General features: G+C 39.7%; 2 protein-coding genes across 3 annotated transcripts in view; both read left to right on the forward strand.

Annotated features, from left to right (window-relative positions):
* Positions 1–1316: 1316 nt before the first annotated feature.
* On the forward strand, positions 1317–18238 carry adipor1a (adiponectin receptor 1a). The gene is made up of 8 exons (XM_085775699.1): positions 1317–1356; positions 4040–4255; positions 5842–5955; positions 8481–8652; positions 10408–10594; positions 13132–13319; positions 15132–15325; positions 16702–18238. Exons 2-8 carry the CDS (start codon positions 4109–4111, stop codon positions 16828–16830), a joined length of 1131 nt encoding a protein of 376 aa, XP_085631825.1. The 5' UTR covers positions 1317–1356; positions 4040–4108; the 3' UTR covers positions 16831–18238.
* A 2192-nt stretch (positions 18239–20430) lies between these two features.
* rabif (RAB interacting factor) overlaps positions 20431–23278 on the forward strand; it is a 3114-nt gene continuing 266 nt past the window's right edge. The window contains exons 1-3 of one of the 2 annotated variants that reach the window (XM_085777974.1): positions 20431–20570; positions 20768–20972; positions 23033–23278. The exon at positions 23033–23278 is cut by the window's right edge and continues 266 nt beyond it. In XM_085777974.1, the coding sequence (XP_085634100.1) occupies positions 20829–20972; positions 23033–23278 (390 nt within the window). In that variant the 5' untranslated portion in view covers positions 20431–20570; positions 20768–20828. The remainder of the gene's footprint in view (positions 20571–20767; positions 20973–23032) is intronic. The other variant, XM_085777973.1, reaches the window with a different exon arrangement.

The raw sequence follows: 23278 nt of genomic DNA on the forward strand, positions 1-23278 counted from the left end.
ACTGTAAAATAAAAAATGGGCTCTACAAATAAAATTGCCTTGCCTTGCCAATAAGTTAAATTTTTATACAGTTTAAAACACTAAATAAAGAAATTGTGACATATTCATAACATGCATTTGAAACAGATTTGCTATATATAGACTCCCATTTGATCCATCCCAACATCTGGATGCTGGAAGACGTACAAGGCTTTTAATAAAGACTTAAAGCAGATATCATCGGCACGGCCGTTTCGGCTAATGCTGTGTTCAGGGCAGGCTTTTGAAACCGTAAGTTACAGCTTCAAGTCACAACTACGACTTGGTAGCGTTCCAGGTAACCCGTAGCTCGTGTTTTTACCGTCCTGTTGTCTGTGAAAGTTCCCTATAACGGCCACTCGTAACTTCCGACCCGTGAACTCGTACCAGATCGAACTGGTATGACTTCACAGGAAGGAAAAACACAAAGTACGAGTTTCCTTGAACGCACCATGAGTTAGCAGCCCCCGCCCTTGTCAGGCATCAATTGGTCCTCGTGCTACGTCACCACATTCACGCGCATCCCTTGGCTGCACACACAGCCCTTCATGCCGTTCTCTCCCCTCATTGGATAACACTTGTATCCCACAAGGAAAATTTTCTCCTCGGGTTACAGCAGAGCAGAGTGACGGAGAGACTCGTGTTTAGGCTGAAATACTTCATGTAAGTGATTGCTGACGGAAAATAGGACTATTTAGGACTTATATTAACAAAAACATTCCACTGATATCTGCTTTAACACCTGGAATATATATATATATATATGGAATATATATATATATATTCTACAATATTAGAAATCTGAATGGTAGGAACGCTATAACCTGAAAATGGTTGCAACTAGATCCCCCAACATTGGACCAGTGGCGCGGGATTGTTAAAGAAATTTACTGTATGGAGCGACTTACTTTTGTTTTAAGACTACTGAACACTTGGAAAAATGGATTGTGTATTCAACTTGAATAATGTGACATTATACCATGATGATGTATGTGTAAAATCATATTTTGATTTTAACTGTAACACTCATGATGATGTAATCTTCTTTGTTTGTACATGTAAATAAATAAATAAATAAATAAATAAGAAGTAAAAAAAAAGAAAAAAAAAGAAAAAAAATTAATCTGTATGAATGTGTGGTTTAAAAAATATTAAACACATCAATTATTACATTTTTAGTCAGTAACAAGATGTTTTTCAAATGAATGAATGATGCTTTTATTTTGAAAGGGACGGGGGGGATTAGCTTTACGGAAGAGATCTCCACTTCCGGAACGGATTGTGTTTCGCATCTCGATAAATAATTCACCTTCCTGGTTTGAAGGCTACCTTTGTCAGGTAACTCACGTTGATTTAACGACGCTATCCCGGTTATATGTCAGTTTATTAGACTGTGTTAGTCCGTGTTATCGGTTCAGACTGTTGTTTTAGCGCAGGTTGATAAAAATTAAGCAACAACAACAAAGACACCGTCCGCAGCCTGTTAGCCTGTTAGCCGTCCGGAGCTAACGCTAGCACAACCGGAATCTGAGCCGATAACGTGACCGACAACATTCATAAATGTGTAAATGCTGATTGATCTCATCGATACCAGCTGGGACACGGTGTTTAGAGCCGGTTAAGTCGTTTTTAAATCGTTGGTTTATTGCAGTTGTTTACATTTTTTTTTTTTTGGTGGTTCTCCGTGTTCCCGTCGGACGCTGCTAATCAACATCAACATCCGTCTGGACAGGTTTTTTCTCTCTCTCTCTTTGTGTTGTCCGTGTTTGTCAGCAGCAGCATCGAACCTGTGATCATTTATCTGTGTATTTATACCGTAATGTGTCTTTATTTTACACTGAATCAATGTCTGAATGCAGTAAATACAAGAAAACAGTAGATTTCCGGCCGTTTGACAGACGAGCAGAGTAACAGACACTTCAGACTTCTTCTTTGTTCCTTTGTGATTTATTTCTAAATGAGACTCGGATCCATTCATCAGCCATTTTAAACCAGGAAACATTATTAACACAAGGTTATTAAGGGTTTATAAGCGCTAAGTATTAGTTAAGAAATGATTCATTATCACCGTTTATCAGATCCGTTGATGTACTTTTAGGGGTTGCCAGGTGTGTGTGTTTGGGGGGGAGATCCCCCTCCAGCAGCGTGATGTTTATTTTTAGCTCTTTTGGGCACAGTGGAGCCCCTATCTTAAAATTTTAGGAGCACAAGCAAAAAAAAAAAAGTAGGGTTGCACACTGTAAATGGACTTGCAGAGCAAATATTCACATTTCCTTTTCATTCATGATCCTCTCACACATTGACCTGACACCTGTAATGACAGATTACAGATTTCTTGAGTCGTCCATTCCACCTTTCACCAGTGTTAAAAAATAAATTAAATTAAAAACAGCTAATTTTACTGGATACAAATGCGCAAAATGGAAAATTTACTTGCACTGTCCCGAAATTTAGGGGCAGTCTGGAGTCTTGATATGCAGGATTTCCACCTTAAAGAGGAACTCTCTTTTCTCTTTCTGCCGTGGCTATGCTACTTTTTTATCTTAATTAAAAAGCACCGCAGACTAAACAAACACACACGCCGCAGCATCGTAATGTTATGTAATGTTATCCACCGCTCCATTAAGTGATTTTTCGCCGGCTTCGTTGTAAACAAATGCACATGGAGGAGAGGAGCGTAACCAAAACAGAGGAAAAGCGAGCGGACTTGTTCAGAGTCCTAGTTCTGGTTAAATCAATGACTAGTAACTAGTTCCAGGGAGAATGGAGGCTCTCTGTCTTCCACCTAGCGTCTCTTGGCTGAAAACCAACCTTGTAAGATCAGAGCCTCCGTAACACGCCCCTTAACCCCTAATCTCTTGTTGATGACAGATAAGACTACACAGATATACACATGGTAACATGGTAGATGATAAATAACCTTATCCACCGCTCCATGGATTGATTTCTCATTGAAAACAAATGCACATGGAGGAGAGGAGGAGACACCAGACCTGGAGAGTTCAGATTTAACATCTGGGAGACTTGTACAATAGTTTGACCTCTCACATTTTACAACTTATTAATGTTAATAACTAAAGACCTAGTGTCACAGTGTGTAATCAATGACATATTTATATATTTACATTTAGAGATGGTTGTTTATTGTTTAATATGGATGCCCATTAGTTGATGCCTCTGCAACACACACATAAAAGCACATAAAAATGGGAAACAAACCCATTTTGCTGATTGCAAATTGGAGGTCGTTAGCTTTTATTATTACAACACCTCATTAGACAATGGCAGGTACAGACACAATAGGATTTCTAATCAGGACTGTTTGTAGTCGCAAAAAATAAATCAATATTATCACTCCAGGTACTTACAAAACAACAAAGGAACATTTTCCAGATTGATATGTTTATTTATCACATTTAGAAAGTTTTCCACATTTTTGTGTTATTATAACTTTGCAACTTCAATAATTTCCCATCCTTGTGATTAATAAAGAACATCTTCAGATTCAGTTTGCCGCTTGCTGGCGCTTGCTCTGCTGTGACACCATAGTCTGTTCCTCACGTCTAAGTCTTAGGTCTTTCACGCTTAAAGAATATCCTGATCTTAATCTTAAAAATTATTCATAACATAAACTAAAAACTATTATTTTAACTGTAGAAGAACGGACCTTGAAAAATACTCTGGATTTTCACATAGTTACAACCGGTCTCCTGTTCTGAAGCAGTTTCTGCCTCTGTCCCTGTGGGTTAAAGGTTCAGGATGAAAGTATCATCTGAAATATTCTACTAATTGATGATACAATATTATTATTTATACAGTAAAACCCTGTAATTCCAATTGAATTATCTGTAAAAATCAAAAAACAACAGGAACAATGTGTTTGTTTTTCTTGCCCTCAGGTTACAACAGTGATGTTAAAGTGAGAAACTGGTGTCAGTGCACTGGACTGGTGAATTGGTGAATTTGACTGTGATTGTGTGTGTGTGTGTTTGTGTTTCTGTGTGTGTGTGTGTGCGTGCAGGAGGAAACTGAAGTCCGCCGTCGGCAGCCGAACACACAGATTGTGAGTGGCTCATCAGGCAGTCTCCCTATGTCAGGCCGAAACGGGTCTGCAAGTGATGCAGACTGCCGGATCTCTGAGGACTGCCATGTCCCAGATGTGGAGCTGATGGAGCTGGGCCCGCTGCTGGAGGAGGTGGGCGGGCGCCAGGCGGCCGCGAAAGGCGTCCATCCAGAGGTAGGACCGACACACGGACACACGGGACGGGTTAAAGCAGGGGTTCTCAACTAGTCTCACTCTGGGCTCCACATTTTCCAATGGTCATTAAGTCTGGACCCACTTTTATAGAATTCAAACCAAGAATTTTTTTTAAAGCCTTTATAAACTCATTTTGCTCTTTATTGAGCAAAGTGCATTTCAGAGCACATGAATGAAACTGAGGAGGACCATGACAACTGCATGTACGGAAGTGAATAAAGAAAAAAATCAAACTGCACAAAATGGAGACCAACAAAATGATATATTTGACTTCTAATGCATCTCTGCATTCAGAGCATATTCACAAAAGTGAATAAATATCAAATTGCACAAAATAAAGACCCACAAAACAAGGTATTTTCACTGCATTCAGGCCACAGATATCTTTGCATTCAGAGCAAATGGAGCAAATAATAAGAAACTGAGGAGGACCATTACAACTGCATGTGTTCACGTGTCTCGTGCCTTTCAAAATAAGTTATTTTTCAAAATAAAAGACATGTCCAACATCAGATGTGCATTAAATATTATTTACTTTTTTGACCAGCTGTCCGCGACCCATCCAGAACGGGTCCGCGACCCACTTTTGGGTCCCGACCCACCAGTTGAGAACCACTGGTTTAAAGGGACATTGTGTAACTTCTCCTGTTATCTATTCAGGAAAATCGATTATTTGGTTCTTCAGTCTGTTCTTCATTAACCAGTAATCTCCCCCACATCAACAAACTGAAGTGTTCCGGTAAGCTCTCTGAATCTGCCGTTCATATGCTGCGTTCAAAACAACTCGGAGGTCGGAATTCCCAACCTGGAAATTTCCGACTTCCGACATCATATGCTGCAGAAACTCGGAAGAGAAAAAACATGGATACCCGAAGGAAGTTTGGCGTATTGTGGCTCATCGCTGAATATGTTCAATTCATTTTTTACAACTCGGAACTTGTTTTTTTCCCGACTTCCGAGTTGTTTTGAACGCAGCATAATCATTCATATCTACACGGAGCGGGTAAGCTCGGTGCTGCTGCCATGTCGTGTCGCCATGTTTTTACGTTCAGTGGCAGCGTGACGGTAGGAAACCACGGAAACTCAGCGGAGACACCGGAGCTTTCGGCTCAGGTCGAGGTGGCGTCTGTGAAAAGTCACCGCGGTAACGCAGTGAGGAGGAATGGAGCGTTACACTGATGCTGCATTCACCTGCAGTCGGGCAGACGGCCGTCGCTAACAAACCAGATGTCATTTTAGTCACAGAAGTCCAGAGAAAGATGGTCAAACAATACCACATCGCCATGACAACATATTGTCACGTGTATTGTTTTGCCTAGTGCTGACGGACCACTTGTTTAGAGGCTTGTTTATGCCGTTACCTGCAGCGGCTGTCGTCCGTCTGCCGTCTGCCCAATTTCAGGTGAATGCAGCATGAAAAATACGATTGAGTTGCTTGAGATATACAACCACAACGCTAGATGGGAGTAATTCCTACACAATGTACCTTTAAAAAAAAAAGAAACAGAGAAAAAGATGTTTGTGCTCCGCAGCTTCAGTTTCCTGCTCTTGTCTCGTCTGTGAAGGGAGCCGCCATGCTGGCCGACGAGGAAGAGGAGGATGACGAGGTGGGGGAGGTCCTGACCTTACCGCTGCAGGCGCATCACGCCATGGAGAAGATGGAGGAGTTTGTGCACAAGGTACGGTCAACGTGAGGAGGAGCCGTCTGTTTAGGGATTACAGCTCCATCCATCCATTTATTCATTTATTTATTTGATCATATAACACATTGACGTACACATTCATTTGCTTTTGGTTTCTGAATGATCAAAAGACTTTAGGCTGAAGCTGTTGAACTTGTAGATTGTTATTTATGCATCTTTTGTTAACTAATAGCTCCAAAGAGTTGTGAGAACAATAAATAAATGATCAAATACTCAGATCGTTTGCCTTTGAAACCAATAGAATAAAGAGAGACACATAATCATGAATAGAACAAAGACAGAATAAGCGAAAATATACATAATGAGGTCAATTTCAGAATTTAACATCTCACAATAACAAGTAAGTAGTACATTAGCTGATAGTGCTGCACAATTACATCTAAGTGCAAATCATTTGAGCTGCATGTTCATATTTAAAGCAGAAGTGAGTGATATATTTGTGTTAATATAAGTCTTAAATAGTTATATCTTCCGACAGCAATCACTTACATAGAGTGTTTGGTCTGAAACACGGGTCTGTCAGTCACTCTGCTCTGCTCTGAGCCGAGGAGAAAACATTTATCGTATCCTACAGTTTTTATCCAATGAGGAGAGAGAACGGCATGCAGGGCTGTGTGTGCAGCCAAGGAACGCCGTGAATGTGGCGACGTAGGGACGAGGACTGTTATGGTGCGTTCAAGGAAACTCGTATTTTTCCGACCGTGAAGTCGTACCAGTTCGATCTGGTACGAGTTCACCGGTCAGAAGTTACGAGTGGCCGTTATAGTGACTTTCACCGGTAAAACAGGTTGGAAAAACACGAGTGGGTTGCCTGGAACGCTACAAAGTTGTAAGTTGTGACTTGAAGCTGTAATTTACGATTTCAAAAGCCTGCCTGGAACGCAGCATTAGCGAAAACGACCGGACCACTTACTTCTGCTTTAACAACAAATCATATTCTCAAACAATGAAAAGGACGTAAAGACCAACAAACATCACATCATCCATTTCATTCTGTTTTATAGTTTTAAGTGAAAATTTAAAGCAAAAATAATCATAAGTATTGCACTTGCAGTATCTGTCCATATTATCCTAATATGTTTTTGTTTTTTTTTACATATGGTATCATAAGTGTAGGTTTTATTTTCTTAGACAAAAAGAGTCTACAGTTTTTACTTTGACTCTGTTGCAGCAACCTGAGATTAACCCATGTTTGGTGTGAACACGTCAGGATCGGGTTTAAAAACTATTGAACCGTTTCATCTTTATTATGAACACAGGTTTTTCTTTTGCTATAGAAATGTGATAGATGATGGATGAGGACAGTGTAACGTTCACGCTGTCTGGCCGCTTCCTTAAATTAAACCGGCATCAATGTTGCAGCGACACGTTGAAACGTTACACCCTGCTCCTCCCTGCGTGTGTGTGTGTGTGCTCTGCGGGTGTACAGGTGCGTGCAGGTGAACTATTCATTGGTTTTAATGGACACACAGTGGCAGATCTGGATAAACAGCAGTAACCAGGGATTAATCTGTGACTGGAGTTGAGTCATGTGTGACTTTTGTGTGTTTTTATAATCCACATCAGACACAGGGTTTATTTGTTACATAAGAGACTCACCGGTCGGTCGGTCGCCATGGGAGAGACAAACGTCCGCTCATGTGACTGTGACAAATCAAAATTAAGGTTTTCCAACAGAACAAATGTGTAAAAGCTTTAATTTGATAAACATCTTGAGAAACCAACAAAAGAGTCTCAGCATCACTTACAATATAAATATTCCTTATTTTGTCTGCTACACATTCATATAGATCAGGATCAAGAGAAGAACTAAACATTTCTCACCCAAGGCACCTAACAGCTTCATTATGATGTAGAATATCTAAAACTTACTTTATTTTACTCTTTAGATCTTTATTTACATCACACTTTCCTTCCAGATGTTCCTGTTTTAACTCGTCTGTTCCATATTCATTTAACACTTTAATAATTGTGAAGGTTTTTCTTTATCTGGATGTTTTTTATGATTTATATTGTTGTTTCTCAGCACTTTTTGTTTTTAATGTCATTGTTTGTGTTTCAGGCACTTTTATTTATAAAATCAAGATTATTATTTTTTTGCCTTGGACCTTTTTAACTCATCTTTCTCTCGGCTACATTATAAATGCGTCTCCATGAGTTAAAGGGACAACGAGGAGTTTTGGAAAAGCAAAGCGTTTTCACACTACATTTATGAGCAATTTTTCGTTCTGCTGCTTGTCCCTTTAAAATAAAAGTTGAATGAATATAATAAACTAGAATTTGAACACTAAAATGCGTATTGAAAACCTTTACCTGTGAACATTTCTGGTCCAACAAACATTGATAATTAATACTTCTGCAGTTTCACACCTGCTCATAACACAACTTTAACTCAAAGTCCAGGTTTCAACAGGTTTTAAATCACTGACTCGTCTTAACCTTTAGTGTTTAGTTTTACCGTCTCTGTGTGAATGTGAGTGACAGCTGTTGTCTCCTTGCAGGTGTGGGAGGGGCGCTGGAGGGTCATCCCCTTCCACGTGCTGCCTGAGTGGCTGAAGGACAACGATTACCTCCTGCACGGACACCGGCCCCCCATGCCCTCCTTCAGAGCCTGCTTCGGAAGCATCTTCAGAATCCACACGGAGACGGGAAACATCTGGACTCACCTGTTAGGTGAGAATCACAAACCTGACTGAACACGTCCGACCTGCCGGGAAACAAGATCTGGTTCACGGCCTCATGTGGAGGGGTTTCTGTTTCATCTGTTAAACTCCACGGCCCAGTTGTTCAAAGGTTTAAAGGGATAGCTCAACATTTTTGGCAAATTGTTCCCATTGCCATAATCCCTATAGTCATAGCAGTAGGTTCGTTACCTTTAATTGTCGGTGCAAGCTATTTTTAGAACGGCGGAGCAGAGCCGCGAGCTGCTCAGAGCTACGCTACGGAGGCTCATGGGATTTCTTGGTTTCCCCTCATCAGAAACAGGAAAACTTTGATCCAGAACATCAGGATTATTCTTTGGTGGATTCAGGAACAACATGGGATTTTAAATTAAATTCAAACTGGTCAAATAAACAACATTTATCATGTAGTTTATATATACATTTGTTAATTGATATTTTGCACCTGATTTTTAAACCATTAGGCTATATAGAGTAAATAACATAGTAACAATTTATAGTAAATATACACACTATTAAGCATTAGTTAATCATGTATAACACATGAATACTCATTAGTATGTAGTTTATAAACACAGTTAAAAATGTTTTACTCATCATTGATGAGCACTAACTGTGTTTATAAACTACATACTAATGAGTATTCATGCATTATAATTGATGAATTCAGTATTTATTAATGCTCAATAGTGTGTACTTATTATAAAGTGTTACCAATAACATTACTCAAAATGACTAATGGATGAAATTTGAATTTTTCGATTTGAAACACTTGTTAAAGAATTCACAATGCATTTGACTAATGTATACAGTATTTGCCTTTTTATTTATCTGTCGTGGGTTAGAGCTACTGAACATTCAATCATTTTGAGACTTTTCAGGTAGTTTTGAGCAGAACTGAAATGGCTTAAGACAGTGTTTTTCAACCTTGGGGTCGGGACCCCACGTGGGGTCGCCTGAAATGTCTAGTAATTCATTAAAAAAAAATACTGATAAAAATATTTTTTATTCTTTTTAAAATTATCATTAGAAACGCCACACACAATCTTAAAGGGACAACGAGGAGTTTCTATTTGGTTATAAAATAGTCTCACGTTAATGTGGATGAATCTACGCTACCCACACTTGTTAATGGGCCCATTTTCGATAAATATATCGTTTTGTCTCTATCGTTATTTTGTTATTATTAGTGGCGGTGGAAACGCTGGTCAAGCCGACCAGCGTTTCCTTACTTTCGGTTTTGTGGCGAGTTATGAGAATAACGTCGCCGAATCGCCGTTTATGGTCGGAACTACGACGGTATGTGATCGTCTTTGAACCTCTGACTTTAATTCTTGATGAATGAAAACATGAGTCTGTCTTGCGCTGGTCAAATAATTTTACGGTGCGCGCGGAGGCTCATAAATGTAGTGTGAAAACGCTTCGCTTTTCCAAAACTCCTCGTTGTCCCTTTAAGTGTATTCTGTACTTTCATTTTCTCAAATATAAATCAAGTTCAAATAAAATTCAGCATATAAAAATGTCTGAGCTGGCGCATCTTGATTGACGGGGTCTTCAGAAATTTGTGATGTCAAAATGGGGTCATGAGCCAAAAAAGGTTGGGAACCACTGGCTTAAGAGATTTATGCAAGAAAAGCTGAAAAGAATATTGATATATGATGATTTTATAGCAGTTCTTTCTGGTTGTGGTGGTTCTGGTGTTGTGGTAATCACTGACCCCGGTCTGTCTGCCCCCCCCCTCCCCCAGGGCTGATCCTGTTCCTGTGTCTGGGAACGTTAACCATGCTGCGGCCCAACATGTACTTCATGGCTCCGCTGCAGGAGAAGGTTGTGTTCGGGATGTTCTTCCTGGGAGCCGTGCTCTGCCTCAGCTTCTCCTGGCTGTTCCACACAGTCTACTGCCACTCCGAGAAAGTGTCCCGCACCTTCTCCAAGTAAGGCCGTCGTCGTTGGTAACGTCTCCTGTTTGAACCCTTCAGACTAGTGTTGTTTTTGGCGTCCTGTTTTAATTTTTTTTTTTTTTCTTTTTTTTTTCTATTCTTTATTATTTTTATCCTCACAGAATACATTACACAGCTGGTATTGATTTCTTGGTTCACAATTATTGTCAAGAGGAAAAAAAGAGGAAAACATCAGCATATCAAAGCATAGCTGTTACAGTATTATAATTGTGTAATGTTAAAAGAAACAAAACCTGCATATATTTGTATATTTATAAGAAAAAAACAAAACTAACTAAAGATAGACAGAAGGTGGGATAACAAAGTCATTTTAGTTTTTATCCGTTTTAGTCGCATTCATACTCTTTTTTTTTTTTTTTTGTCAAGTTTCAGTCGACTAAAAGTCTGAGCATTTTAGTCAGAATAACCCATGACTGTTCATCTAGTTAGAGTCGACGAAAACTGACAACAGTTTTAGTCAATGATTTAAATCTCTTCCTAGTAATGTAATTCTGTTTAACCCAGTGAATATCGTATAGTTACCTAGTATATTATAGACCAAACCAAATGTTTCTTTTAGTTAAATCCATTTTTCAATTCAAACATGGTTATCTTGTTATTATATTATTGTTGCCTTATAGACTCAAGAAAACTTCCGTTCCAGACATGGAAGATGCTGCTCAACATGTTTATTTTCAGTTCCCACACACTAGATTTAGCAGATATTCTGGACAAGCCCACTTTACACTCTCTCTCTCACACAAACAAATACACACTCACACACGGTCCTTTTCTTTGTGTCAGACTTAACTTTGTTTCTTAAATTGTCGTTAACGCTGACCCACCACAGCTGCTTCTTCTAAAAAAAAAGTTGGGATTTAGGAAGTGACGTCGCTGTTTGGTCACAGATGTTGCACAGTGTAGGTGAGCATGAATACAAGTAAGTGGATAGATAGATAGATAGATAGATAGATAGATAGATAGATAGATAGATAGATAGATAGATAGATAGATAGATAGATAGATAGATAGATAGATAGATCAGTCTGTAATCTATCTTTCTCCTCAGGCTTAAACATGCGACCGATAATATTCTGTGCACGTCTGAAAACGCTTCGTATTATATCTTTGTCCGTTTCGTCAGCGTCTGTGTTTGTTTAGCTGGATTATATATATATATATTATAGTTGAGCAGCCAAACGTCTGTACGTCTGTACCTGCAGCTTGTTTCATGCAAAGTAAAGCAAAGCAGGTGTAAATGCAGATATCAGTTGTAATAGAACATGTAAACACAACTATCTGATTCAGGCCTGAAGACCTGGAGTGTTTTACTTTATTTCCTGACTTGACACTGTCGTGTCTCCGTCTGCTAACTCTCTCAACTCTCGTGCAGTTTCACCATTTTCTTCACTTCCTCTTTCTTCGGAGTTCAGCTTTTCAGTTTCTGAGGAAAAGTGTTTTTGGCCCCAACATGTGAAAGGTGCAACAATCAAAAACCAACACAAGAAACAGTGTACCTCTAAAAAAAAGACTAAATTTCAGCGGTGATAACGAGCGTCTATCTATCTTTTCTGATTTGACCCTCGGTCTCTTCTTCTTCTTCTTCTTCTTGTGTTCATACGTCAAACGCCCTTGAGCCAGAAACTAAATCCTAAAGCTGCTGCTGCTGCTGAGTCAGCTCTGCTGTTTCTGTCCAGTGTGCATGAGGGAGGTGAAGCTCCGGCTGCTGCCGAGTCGATCTGAGGTGAAAAGCTGCAGGAGACGAGTGTTTAGGGGAAAAGTGTCGTCTCATTTTCCCTGAATGATCATAAACACTCACACACGACACGTCACGTAGCATCACTGTGTCACCGCGTCCTCGTAGAGAAACAGAGACAGAAATGGAAATGAGCAGAAACATCTGTCTGCAGCCAGATATAACTTACGGTGTTCAAACAGTCACAAAACCAAACCTCCTACTGCAAAAAAGAGCAGAACGAATCATAAACAAAGCAGACAGTCAATCAATTATTCATGAATGAATGAATGAATTTATTTCAAACGTGTCTAAAATAAAAACAAAACAAAAAATCATACCCTTTTTAACTCATCACAGTTTATATATTTTTATATTACTACTATTAATATGTATGCACAAATATCCATATCAATATATAATACACATACTTTACATAAACATCCATATAAATAAAGTATACATTTGAACTCAAATTCAAAGAACTGGTGGAATTTAAAACTGCCCAACTTACGTTTATGTATAGAAAATGTAAAAAAAAAAAAAAAAAAGACAAAGTCGTTCCAACTTCAGAGAGTTGTGTTTATTCACAAAAACAAAAATCAGAAGCAACACAAAACAAAGATGAACAACGGGAACAGCCGTCAATTTCTGGAATAATCTGGAAAATGACCTAAAGACACGTAGAACAATAACCTGTTAACTGCGTTTCCATCTGGACGAAGCGGTGAAGCGATAACAGAAGCTGCTGCTGTGGTCGGACTCTAACCTGCGTCTCCTCTCTTTCTCTCCTCAGACTGGACTACTCGGGCATCGCGCTCCTGATCATGGGCTCCTTCGTGCCCTGGCTGTACTACTCCTTCTACTGCTCCCCCCAGCCCCGACTTATCTACCTCACCATAGTCTGTGTCCTCGGCATCGCCGCCATCATCGTGGCCCAGTGGGACCGCTTCTCCACGCCTCGCCACCGGCCCACACGAGCAGGTACCGAACCGACCGGACCGACCGACTCGCTGCAAATCACCACTTACTCCTGCTCTCACATCACAGCTCTGGTTACCGGGTCAACGGTTTAGTCTGTTGACAGCTTTCAATTGTTGTGCGGCTTCCTTTTTAAAGGAATAGTTCACCAAAAAATGAATTCAGTCATTAGTGACTCCCAGGGGTGCAGATCCGATGTCAGGATTGGGGGGGACACAAAAGTGATTTTTATTTTTTTTGCCCGTATGCAGCTCATAACATGCTACCATAAATAACAACTTGGTAGAGGCTCGCCATATCATTCATAGCGTACTGCACAGGGAATTATTTATTGTGCTTACCTTTCTTGTTTATTTGCCCTAAACAGCCAACAGCACGTATCACTAGTAAATTATAATTTTAAGGGTCTCGGACATATAATATCTACTCACGTTCTTATCTTTCACCTCCCTCTGACCCTCCTAGATCCCCAATTCTTCTCCCCATCTCCCTTTTCTCCCAGTGTATGGGACTACTTTATACATGATGAATTGATATAAATGAAAATCAAAATATGAAGCCTTAAGATTGAGGGGGTCGTTTTTTTTTAAAGCCTGCTGATGTCATCAGTGTCTGAATAAGAAACTACCCATTCATTTGCATCGTAGTGGAGGAGGAGACTAGAGGTGGAATGAAATATATTTGTCAAACATTATTTGTTCCACCATTTCTATCATTTCTTTTTAGATGTGAATCTAAAATGTGAAGAATGTGAAGTCTGAAAATACATTTGTTAAATTTTGAATAATTTGGGGTATTTTTATTGGGGGGGACAATTCATGTTTTTCAGAAATTGGGGGTGACATGTCCCCCCCAGGATCTGCACCCACTCCCCCTCATGCTGATGATGAATACTCCGGAGCAGTTTTTTATTCCTCAAAGTGCATCTGGAGACCCGGGAGGCCGGTTCCTAGTCCAACCAAAACTTTATATGAGAGTAATAGGGCCCGACACAAAAACGTCCATAAAACTACACAAAAACCTTGTAATATTCCTCCACACTGCTCGTCCACTGCAATCCAAGTGTCCTGAAGGGAGATAGTCCAGAGTTTACTGGAAACAACGTCATTTAGGACATTTTTACAGCCTCAACAGTCCTGGATTGAATTTGCCTGGGGCACATGAATGTCAAAGCGCAATCCAGGACTGTTGACGCTGTAAAAATGTCCTAAATGAGGTAGTTTCCAGTAAACTCTGGACTATCTCCCTTCAGGACACTTGGATTGCAGTGGACGAGCAGTGTGGAGGAATATTAAATGGTTTTTGTGTAGTTTTATGGACGTTTATTGTGTCTGGCCCTATTACTGTCATATAAAGTTTTGGTTGGACTAGGAACCGGCCTCCCGGGTCTCCAGATGCATTTCAGATGAATTTCATTTTTTGGTGAACTATTCCTTTAATACTTTTAGTACACCAGTACAATCGGTTCATTTCAGGTGTTTACAATAATTTAGAGGAAGTGACATCGTCAAAACACTGGAAAACGGAGAGAAGAAACTAGAAACTCAACACTTTGAATATTGATCCAATAACAGTTTATTATATCTAAGACCACATAAAAAAAAAAAAACTTGTGGCAATCTAGAAAAATAGAGAGAAAACGATCAAATCTAGATATTATCTCCTCTAGCAACACATCACCTCTGAAAAATAAGGAGAAAATAAATAAATAAAAGATTGATGTGAGTGTGGCAGTAAGCCGTGATCGCAGCACCGAGCTCCCCAGGAGAATGTGATGACAGTAGAATAACTCTGACCGCTTCCTGCTTCTCTCAGGTGTGTTCATGGGTCTGGGTCTCAGCGGCATCGTTCCCACAATGCACTTCACCATCGAGGAGGGTTTTGTTAAAGCCACCACCGTGGGCCAGATGGGCTGGTTCTACCTGATGGGGGCCATGTACATCACTGGAGCCGGTCTGTACGCAGCCAGGATCCCCGAGCGCTACTTCCCCGGGAAGTGTGACATCTGGGTGAGTGCTTTTAAGCTTTACTGTGTTATCTTTTATTTAATTTGATTTGGGTTTAGAAACACAAGATGGTTTCATTAGCTACAAGGAAATGGTGAGAGGGAAACTTTGGATTCTGCACAGAAACCTGCAGCTGTTTGACTGTTGTACTGCAGAGATTAAAGAGAAGCAGAGGATGAGATTGGAGTAAATACTGAAGTCATAAATGCAGAAACATAAGATAAACAAGGCGGTTTAATGCAATGTTTTCTATTTTTACACAAACTAAACTCATATATTGTGTAACGACAAACACACCCAGAAACCAATTCACTATTAAACATTTAGACTTAAGAACAGTTGCAGCTTTTTTCTGTATTTCACAGTTTCTACAACGTCAGAGTCAAAACTTAAAGAGGAATTAACGACTTCCTCAAGTAGTAAATAACTCAAAAGTGTGAACGGGAAACATCAGATAAACATCAAGAAATGTGTTATTGATATCATTCACGCCCATTTAAAAAAATTTTTTTTTATTATTCCTTTAGTTATTTGCACTTAATTTATTGTATTTTATTTTAAATTAACTACTACCTCTTCTATTGCTTTTAAAATAATTGTATTTTATATTCTTGCACTTTTTTTGTACAATGACCAAAAGGTACATAAGCAATTTCATTACTTGTAATTATATGTGACAAATAAACTAAACTTGAACTTAAACTTGAAAACCAGCGTCACCATTTCAACTCTTGATAAAAGCAAAACGCTCTGGTGGACAAGTTGTGAGCTGCACATTCACCACGCTATGAGATAATAACACTACGTTACCAGACAGAGTTGTTTTAGAGGGAAATTCATGCAAAACCGCTGATGCGCGTTGCCTTCAGGGGCAGTTTTTCATCAAGCAGTCTCTGCATTTCCCTCTAAAACAACTCTGTCTGGTAACGTTGTGTTATTATCTCATAGCGTGGTGAATGTGCAGGTCACAACTTGTCCACCAGAGCGTTGTGGAGTTGTTGGATTGTGTATTTGATGAGTTTGATGAGGGAAACCAAGAAATCCCATTAGCCTCCGTAGCGTAGCTGTGAGCAGCTCGCGGCTCTGCTCCGCCGTTCTAAAAATAGCTTGCACCGACAATTAAAGGTAACGAACCTACTGCTATGACTATAGGGATTATGGCAATGGGCCAATTTGCCAAAAATGTTGAACTATACCTTTAATGAAAAAGCAACATAGAAAATTGAGGATGTGATGCATCGTATAATCAAATCGAACCAAATCTTGGACTCTGTGAATCGTAATTGAATTGAGTTGTGAGCCCATGCAGTGAAGGTGCAACACCACTTCTACTAACACACACACACACGTTTGTGTGTTTGTTTCTCCGTCTCCTCCAGTTCCACTCTCACCAGATCTTCCACGTCCTGGTCGTGGCGGCGGCGTTCATCCACTTCTACGGCGTCTCCAACCTGCAGGAGTTCCGCTACGGCCTCGAGGGCGGCTGCACAGACGACACTCTACTCTGAGAGGCCGGACTGTGACTTACTCATAGTTTCCTTTACAGCCCCACACACACACACATAAACACACACACATACACATATACATAGAGAAACACACACACACACTTTAAATGCTGCTGGAATTCAATAGTCACTTATTGCTCCTCCTGTCCTTCTGATTTGCTCACATCCTGTTTGGGGTTTTTGATGGTCTTTTTCTGCTTTGGCTCTTTTTTGCTCCACTAAAGTAGCATCAACTGGCCGGTGAGCGACGGAGGGAAACTCTTCAACTGTCACTACTTCAATAGTTACCAAGCTAAAAGTGTGCGATTTCCTTTTTTTTTCTTTTTTCTTTTTGTTTGTTTTTTTAGTTTTTTTAAAGAAAGGTCAAAACAGGACTTCAACCAAAACCATATATTCACTTCTGAGAAGCTCACTAGTAGCCCAACTTCTCCATAGTCTGTTACCATTTGCACACAAAAGGGGTTTAGATAGATAGAGAGTATTATTATTATTATTATTATTATTATTATTATTATTTGTACTGTAGCAGAGAGCATAAAGTATACAACCATTCCTTTCCTCCCTCACCGTCTCCATGCAGGTCAGAGGACGAATGTACCAGTGTCAGTCAGAGAAGTTCAGGTGCTTGACAATGGATGAAAGTTGTGGAGGATGAAAGTTTACACAAATATAGTGTGTGTGAGTGTTATTGGGCTTTTCTCTCTTTTAATTGACAGTGATTGTGCAGATTTCCATTAGAAACCACCTACACACACAAACACATACACAAGACACACACACAGCTAATCTGCAATAAAGTCAATTCTGTAAAATCCCACTGAAACAAATAAATAAAACATGTTATTATTATGAAAAGGAACATTTAGATTAGATCCACAGCTGTAACTGAGTAACTTCAGATGGTCGCGGCAATCAGATCCTCAACCAGGACGAATCACAGGGTTGGATCTTGCTGTTTTTTTTAATTAAATTTTACTTTATTTTATTTTATACTGAAATTCATGGAAGCTCTCTTGTATTTGATGCAATATCTAAATTGACAAACGTCCCAAAAGGAAAATAAATAAATAAATAAAGCTCTAAAAGTTTTTCAGCTTCTGTGGAAAAACTGAAAAATAAGCTCAGACGGTCAGTTCAGGTTCAGGTTCAGACGAAGATGTTGTAAAAAAACAACAAAAAAAAACTGCTGAAGTGAGAAGAAGTCGCCTGCCACGTCATTTTTCACTCACATGATTTCCAGAGTTAATAGTTTTTCCTGGGCTACGCACAATGTACAGATCTAGAACGGTCAAGTTGTGTTTTTTGTCAGCTAGAGATATTTCTTTCGTGCTAGATTTCAAATGCAATGAGAGGTGTAAATATCCGACGCACCTTAGTGTATGCTATAAAATTCTAAACTTTAAATCACCTTATGGGGTTTAAAAGACGTGTTATGTATGATTGATATAAACTTTTAGTATTCCTGTGCCTTAGGCCAACGGAAATGTTTTTAAATAAAACGGCCTATCTTAACAGTCAAGGGAGCTTCAAGGATTTCCAGATGTTGACTTTTCTTGTTTTCCTTGCCATATATAAATATATGAATATGTAAATATGCATATATTTATATATAGTACACACACACACACACACACAATCGAATCATTATTGAACTTACAACTCCATTGATAGGTTGTATCAACTGCTGTTTAAGACTTTTTCTAGATCAACTTATTCAAGCTTTATTACAAAGACTAAAACAATGTGTATTCTTGACTTTGTGTAATGTCCTGTGTAGAAAGTGATAAATCATACATTTCACTGAAATGTAAACATAAATATTTATTAATTGTAATCTTGGAAAATTATTGTAATAAATTTTTTTCCACATGATAAACCACGGTGTCTCCGGTGTCGTCGTGGTGGACTACTGCTCGTACAAAATTATGGTTTATTATGGTTTGAACACATAAACCTCATAATTTGTACTGGAATTAAAAAGCAAGTGGTGGAACAGATGTATGTGATGACGATGTGTTCATAATCCTCCATAACTGTATGAAAATAAATGCCAGACTATCAGGAAGGTAAATCAGAATTACATGTACAGCGTCAACATGTCTTCCTCTCTCTTTCTCAATAAAACACAATTATGCTGAAGTCCTAATTCCCAAATCCTCCGAAGCATCAGGGCTTTAGATTCATGACCATGACCTGCTGAGAATCATCTTCAACAACATCATCATTACACATTTTTTTCTAATGATATTATTTATCATTTCTGTCTGAAAATGAAAACATTCCCACTCAGCCTCTCAGAAACCTGCAAACTCAAACTAAACTGATGGAAAACTCTTTCCTTAAAAGTGTGACACCTGTTACACGTCTGCTATTACACCACATCAATGCCAAGAAGAGAATAAAATAATAAAAAACATTGTCCTACTTCCTCTGTATCTGAGATCTGTCCATTTCTGTCATTTATGAGCCGAATACACAACTATACATTTGTTTTTTCAGGGACTTCTTCCACCCATTTCAATTTAGTGGGAGATGATCAACTGTGTTTTACTACATTTAGCTCTGTTTTAACACGTTTATATGAGCATTGAAACATTACAATGCTGCTTCCAGGGATGTATGATAGTATTATGTTATAAAATACAAAGTGGGAGTTGCTGCTTTCATAAATATGTTCTGTTTTGCCACTGCGAAATGCCAGATAAGCCTCAGATAAATTACAAAAAAAAAAAGCATAAATAATGATGAAAATGTTCATTTATTTCTCCTGTTTAACCCGGAACTAATTTCTTTTTCTTGTTTCTGTTTTAAAAAAAACTTTATTAGCATATTAAAGACATACAAACAAAAATGACAACATACAAACATGAAACAACAGTGAAGTACAGGAAGTGCGTATTAAATATCACACAAAAAGCAGAGCTTGACAAAAATAAATAAATAAAGAGATACAATACATGATAAATTTGAATTAAATATATATGCTAAAATGGAGAAAAGAAAAAAAAATCAGTAGAAACATTTTATCTAGTAATATGGATGATAATATTTTCCATTAGACCGGATGTCTTGAAAGCTTTCTTGTTATTTCATATTAAAGCAGAAGTAAGCGATCCGGTCGTTTTGGCTAACTTTTTGTCAGCCGATGGAGTTAGCAGTCCCTGCCCTCGTCATGGATCTATTGGTCCTCGTCCCTACGTCACCACATTCACGCGCATCCCTTGGCTGCACACACAGCCCTTCATGCCGTTCTCTCTCCTCATTGGATAAAGGTTGTAGGATACAAGGAAAGATTTCTCCTCGGCTTACAGCAGAGCAGAGTGACAGAGAGACCCATGTTTCAGACCAAACACTCTATGTAAGTGATTGCTGTCGGAAGATATAACTATTTAAGACTTATATTAACACAAATATTCCACTTACTTCTGCTTTAACTTCCACATAAAACAAAGTTTAATTTGTCACAGCCTGGAGAAATCTGGATTTATGGATGTGAAATTTACCCAACACAGAGACGTAGCAATTTTATTAACAGACACCGCAATTTTATTACCGTACATTATTAACTTTCTAACCCGGAACTAATGTGCGACCGTGTTGTTTCCGGACGGCAGCATTTAGCAGCTGGAACACGTGACGTCAGAGCCAGCTAGTTGTTAGCTTTTAGCCTCTTCTCTCCTGCCTGTTGTTGCCGAGCTGTTGTCGCGTCCTGCGCTTCTTGTTGTTGTGTGTTTTAACAGGTAACGTTTTATTTACGTTTCTCCTCATGTGTGTGAGTAACTGTTATGAACATTTAATGTGTTTAACTGTCGTTTAACGGGAGAAATTCTGCGTCAACACCGACGTTAGTTAGCGTGAATACAGAGGGGGGCGGGGCTTATCTTTACAGAGAGACTGATAACTGATCTATAGCTGATCGATAACTGATCTATAAAAGCTGATCGGCGGCTCTGGGCCTGTGAACCCGGTGTGTGTGTGTGTGTCAGGGGCCGGGGAGGATGGAGCAGACTGACCGGTCTGCAGGCAGCGAGGAGCGGGCTGAGCTGGTGTCGGAGGACGGGAAGAACCGGAAGTCGGTTCTGTGTCAGCGCTGCGGCTCCAAGGTGCTGAGTCCGGGCACGGCCGTGTTCAAAGAGAAAGAGGTGAGAGACCAAACCTGACCCAGGTTCGAGTCCGGTTCCCTTCAGGTTCTGGAGTAATTCTGCATCGGGCGGTTTCAGAGTGTGTCCAGATGATTTAATGCAGAGTCTGGGAGGAGAAATCCTGATTCCACTGAGGCTTTGTGCTCCAGACAGCTGCTGCTAAATGGAGCCATTTGGCCCCTAAAATGAGAGACAGTGCAAGTAAATTTTTGTGCAACCAGTAAATTAGCCTTTTCTTTAAAGTTTCATTGTGTTAGAAATTACTCCCATCTAGCGTTGCGGTATACTGTAGCAAGCAACTCAATCTTATTTTTCATGCTGCATTCACGTGAAATTGGGCAGACGGCAGACAGATGACAGCAAAGTGGTCCTTCAGCACTAGGCAAAACAATACACATGACAATATGTTGTCATGGCGATGTCGTATTGTTTACCTGACCCACGTTTTACCGGCTTTCTCTGGACTTCTGTGACTAAAATGACATCTGGTTTGTTGGTGACGGCCGTCTGCCCGACTGCAGGTGAATGCAGCATCAGTGTATAACGCTCCATTCCTCCTCACTGCGTGACCGCGGTGACTTTTCACAGACGCCACCTCGACCTGAGCTGACAACTCCGGTGTCTCCGCTAGGGATGTCACGATTACTTGTTTTCACAATTAATCGTGGTATTAAACGCCACAATTGTAAAGATTCCTAAATACCGTTACTTTTACAAAAATTTGATGTTGGAACCTTATTGGCAGATGTGCGCAAAAATAAAGGTAAATGCACAGATACTGGTCCATTTAACTAACGTAACATTGAATTGGTAGGAATTTAACTGTTAGCTTGTCATTTTTAATTTAAAAAAAGCAAAACAAAACAAAAAACTATTAAAATAAACGCAAACATTTGGTATAGATGACAATTCATGACCTGAATATTTCAAACATTTCCCCTGGGGATTAAGAATTGGTCATATATTAATAGATAGCCTACTTGAAATATTTTGTGTAAACAATGAGTAGTGTAGTTATATTTTGACTATATTAGATTTTACACATTCATAGTGTTGTGAAATTAATTAGTGCATAATAATCGTGATAATCGTAGTACCGTGATTATTTCTCTGACAATAATCGTACCAAGAAAATCTATAATCGTGACATCCCTAGTCTCCGCTGAGTTTCCGTGGTTTCCTACCGTCACGCTGCCACTGAACGTAAAAACATGGCGACACCACATGGCAGCCAGCACCGAGCTTACCCGCTCCATGTAGATATGAATGATATGAACGGCTAATTCAGAGCTGAAAGGAACACTTCACTTTGTTGATGGGGGGGATTACTGATTAAAGCAGAAGTAAGCGATATTTTTGTGTTAATATAAGTCTTAAATAGTTATATCTTCCGACAGCAATCACTTACATAGAGTGTTTGGACCGAAACACAGGTCTGTCAGTCCCTCTGCTCTGCTCTGAGCCGAGGAGAAAACTTTTCTCGTATCCTACAAGTTTTATCCAATGAGGAGAGAGAACAGCATGAAGGGCTGTGTGTACAGCCAAGGGATGCGCGTGAATGTGGTGACGTAGGGACGAGGACTGTTATGGTGCGTTCAAGGCAACTCGTAACTCGTGTTTTTCTGACCTGTGAAGTCGTACTAGTTCGATCTGGTACGAGTTCACGGGTTGGAAGTTACGAGTGGCCGTTATAGTGACTTTCACAGGTAAAACAGGTCGGAAAAACACGAGTGGGTTACCTGGAACGCTACGAAGTCGTAAGTTGTGACTTGAAGCTGTAATTTACGGTTTCAAAAGTCTGCCTGGAACGCAGCATTAGCCAAAACGACCGGATCGCTTACTTCTGCTTTAATGAAAAACAGACTTTTGAACCAAATAATCAATTTTCCTGAATAGATAACAGGAGAAGTTACACAATGTCCCTTTAATGGTGATGAACCTATACTGCTATGACTATAGGGATTATGGTGAGAGGAGGATCTGACTAAAATGTTGAACTGTCCCTTTAAGTGTAATTCTAACTTCACCGGCGGCTGTGTTGTGTTTGTTTTCTCCACCAGCTGTTCCTGCCGTCCATGAAGAAGAAGAGCAGCCTGAAGAGCAGAGAGGGCGAGGAGGACGGAGACACGCTCACGTCCCACTGGTTAGTCTACGACATGTTTGATTTTGAGAACGTCGGCTTCACCAACGACGTCGGGAGGATCAAGTTCCTCATCTGCGCGGACTGTGAGATCGGACCAATCGGCTGGCACTGTTTGGACGACAAGAGCAGTTACTACATCGCCGTGGAGAGGGTCAACCACGCG

The sequence above is a fragment of the Trachurus japonicus genome, chromosome 5 (assembly GCF_045865225.1).
Source record: "Trachurus japonicus isolate A0001 chromosome 5, Traja_1.0".
Lineage (NCBI taxonomy): Eukaryota > Metazoa > Chordata > Actinopteri > Carangiformes > Carangidae > Trachurus > Trachurus japonicus.

What these genes read in the sequence shown, in the direction of transcription:
- adipor1a (XM_085775699.1), top strand. Translation starts at nt 4,109, where the DNA reads ATGTCAGGCCGAAACGGGTCTGCAAGTGATGCAGACTGCCGGATCTCT. An exon ending in TGGAGGAGTTTGTGCACAAG is followed by an intron (nt 5,956 to 8,480) that starts GTACGGTCAACG and finishes GTCTCCTTGCAG; the next exon opens with GTGTGGGAGGGGCGCTGGAG. An exon ending in CCACCGGCCCACACGAGCAG is followed by an intron (nt 13,320 to 15,131) that starts GTACCGAACCGA and finishes TGCTTCTCTCAG; the next exon opens with GTGTGTTCATGGGTCTGGGT.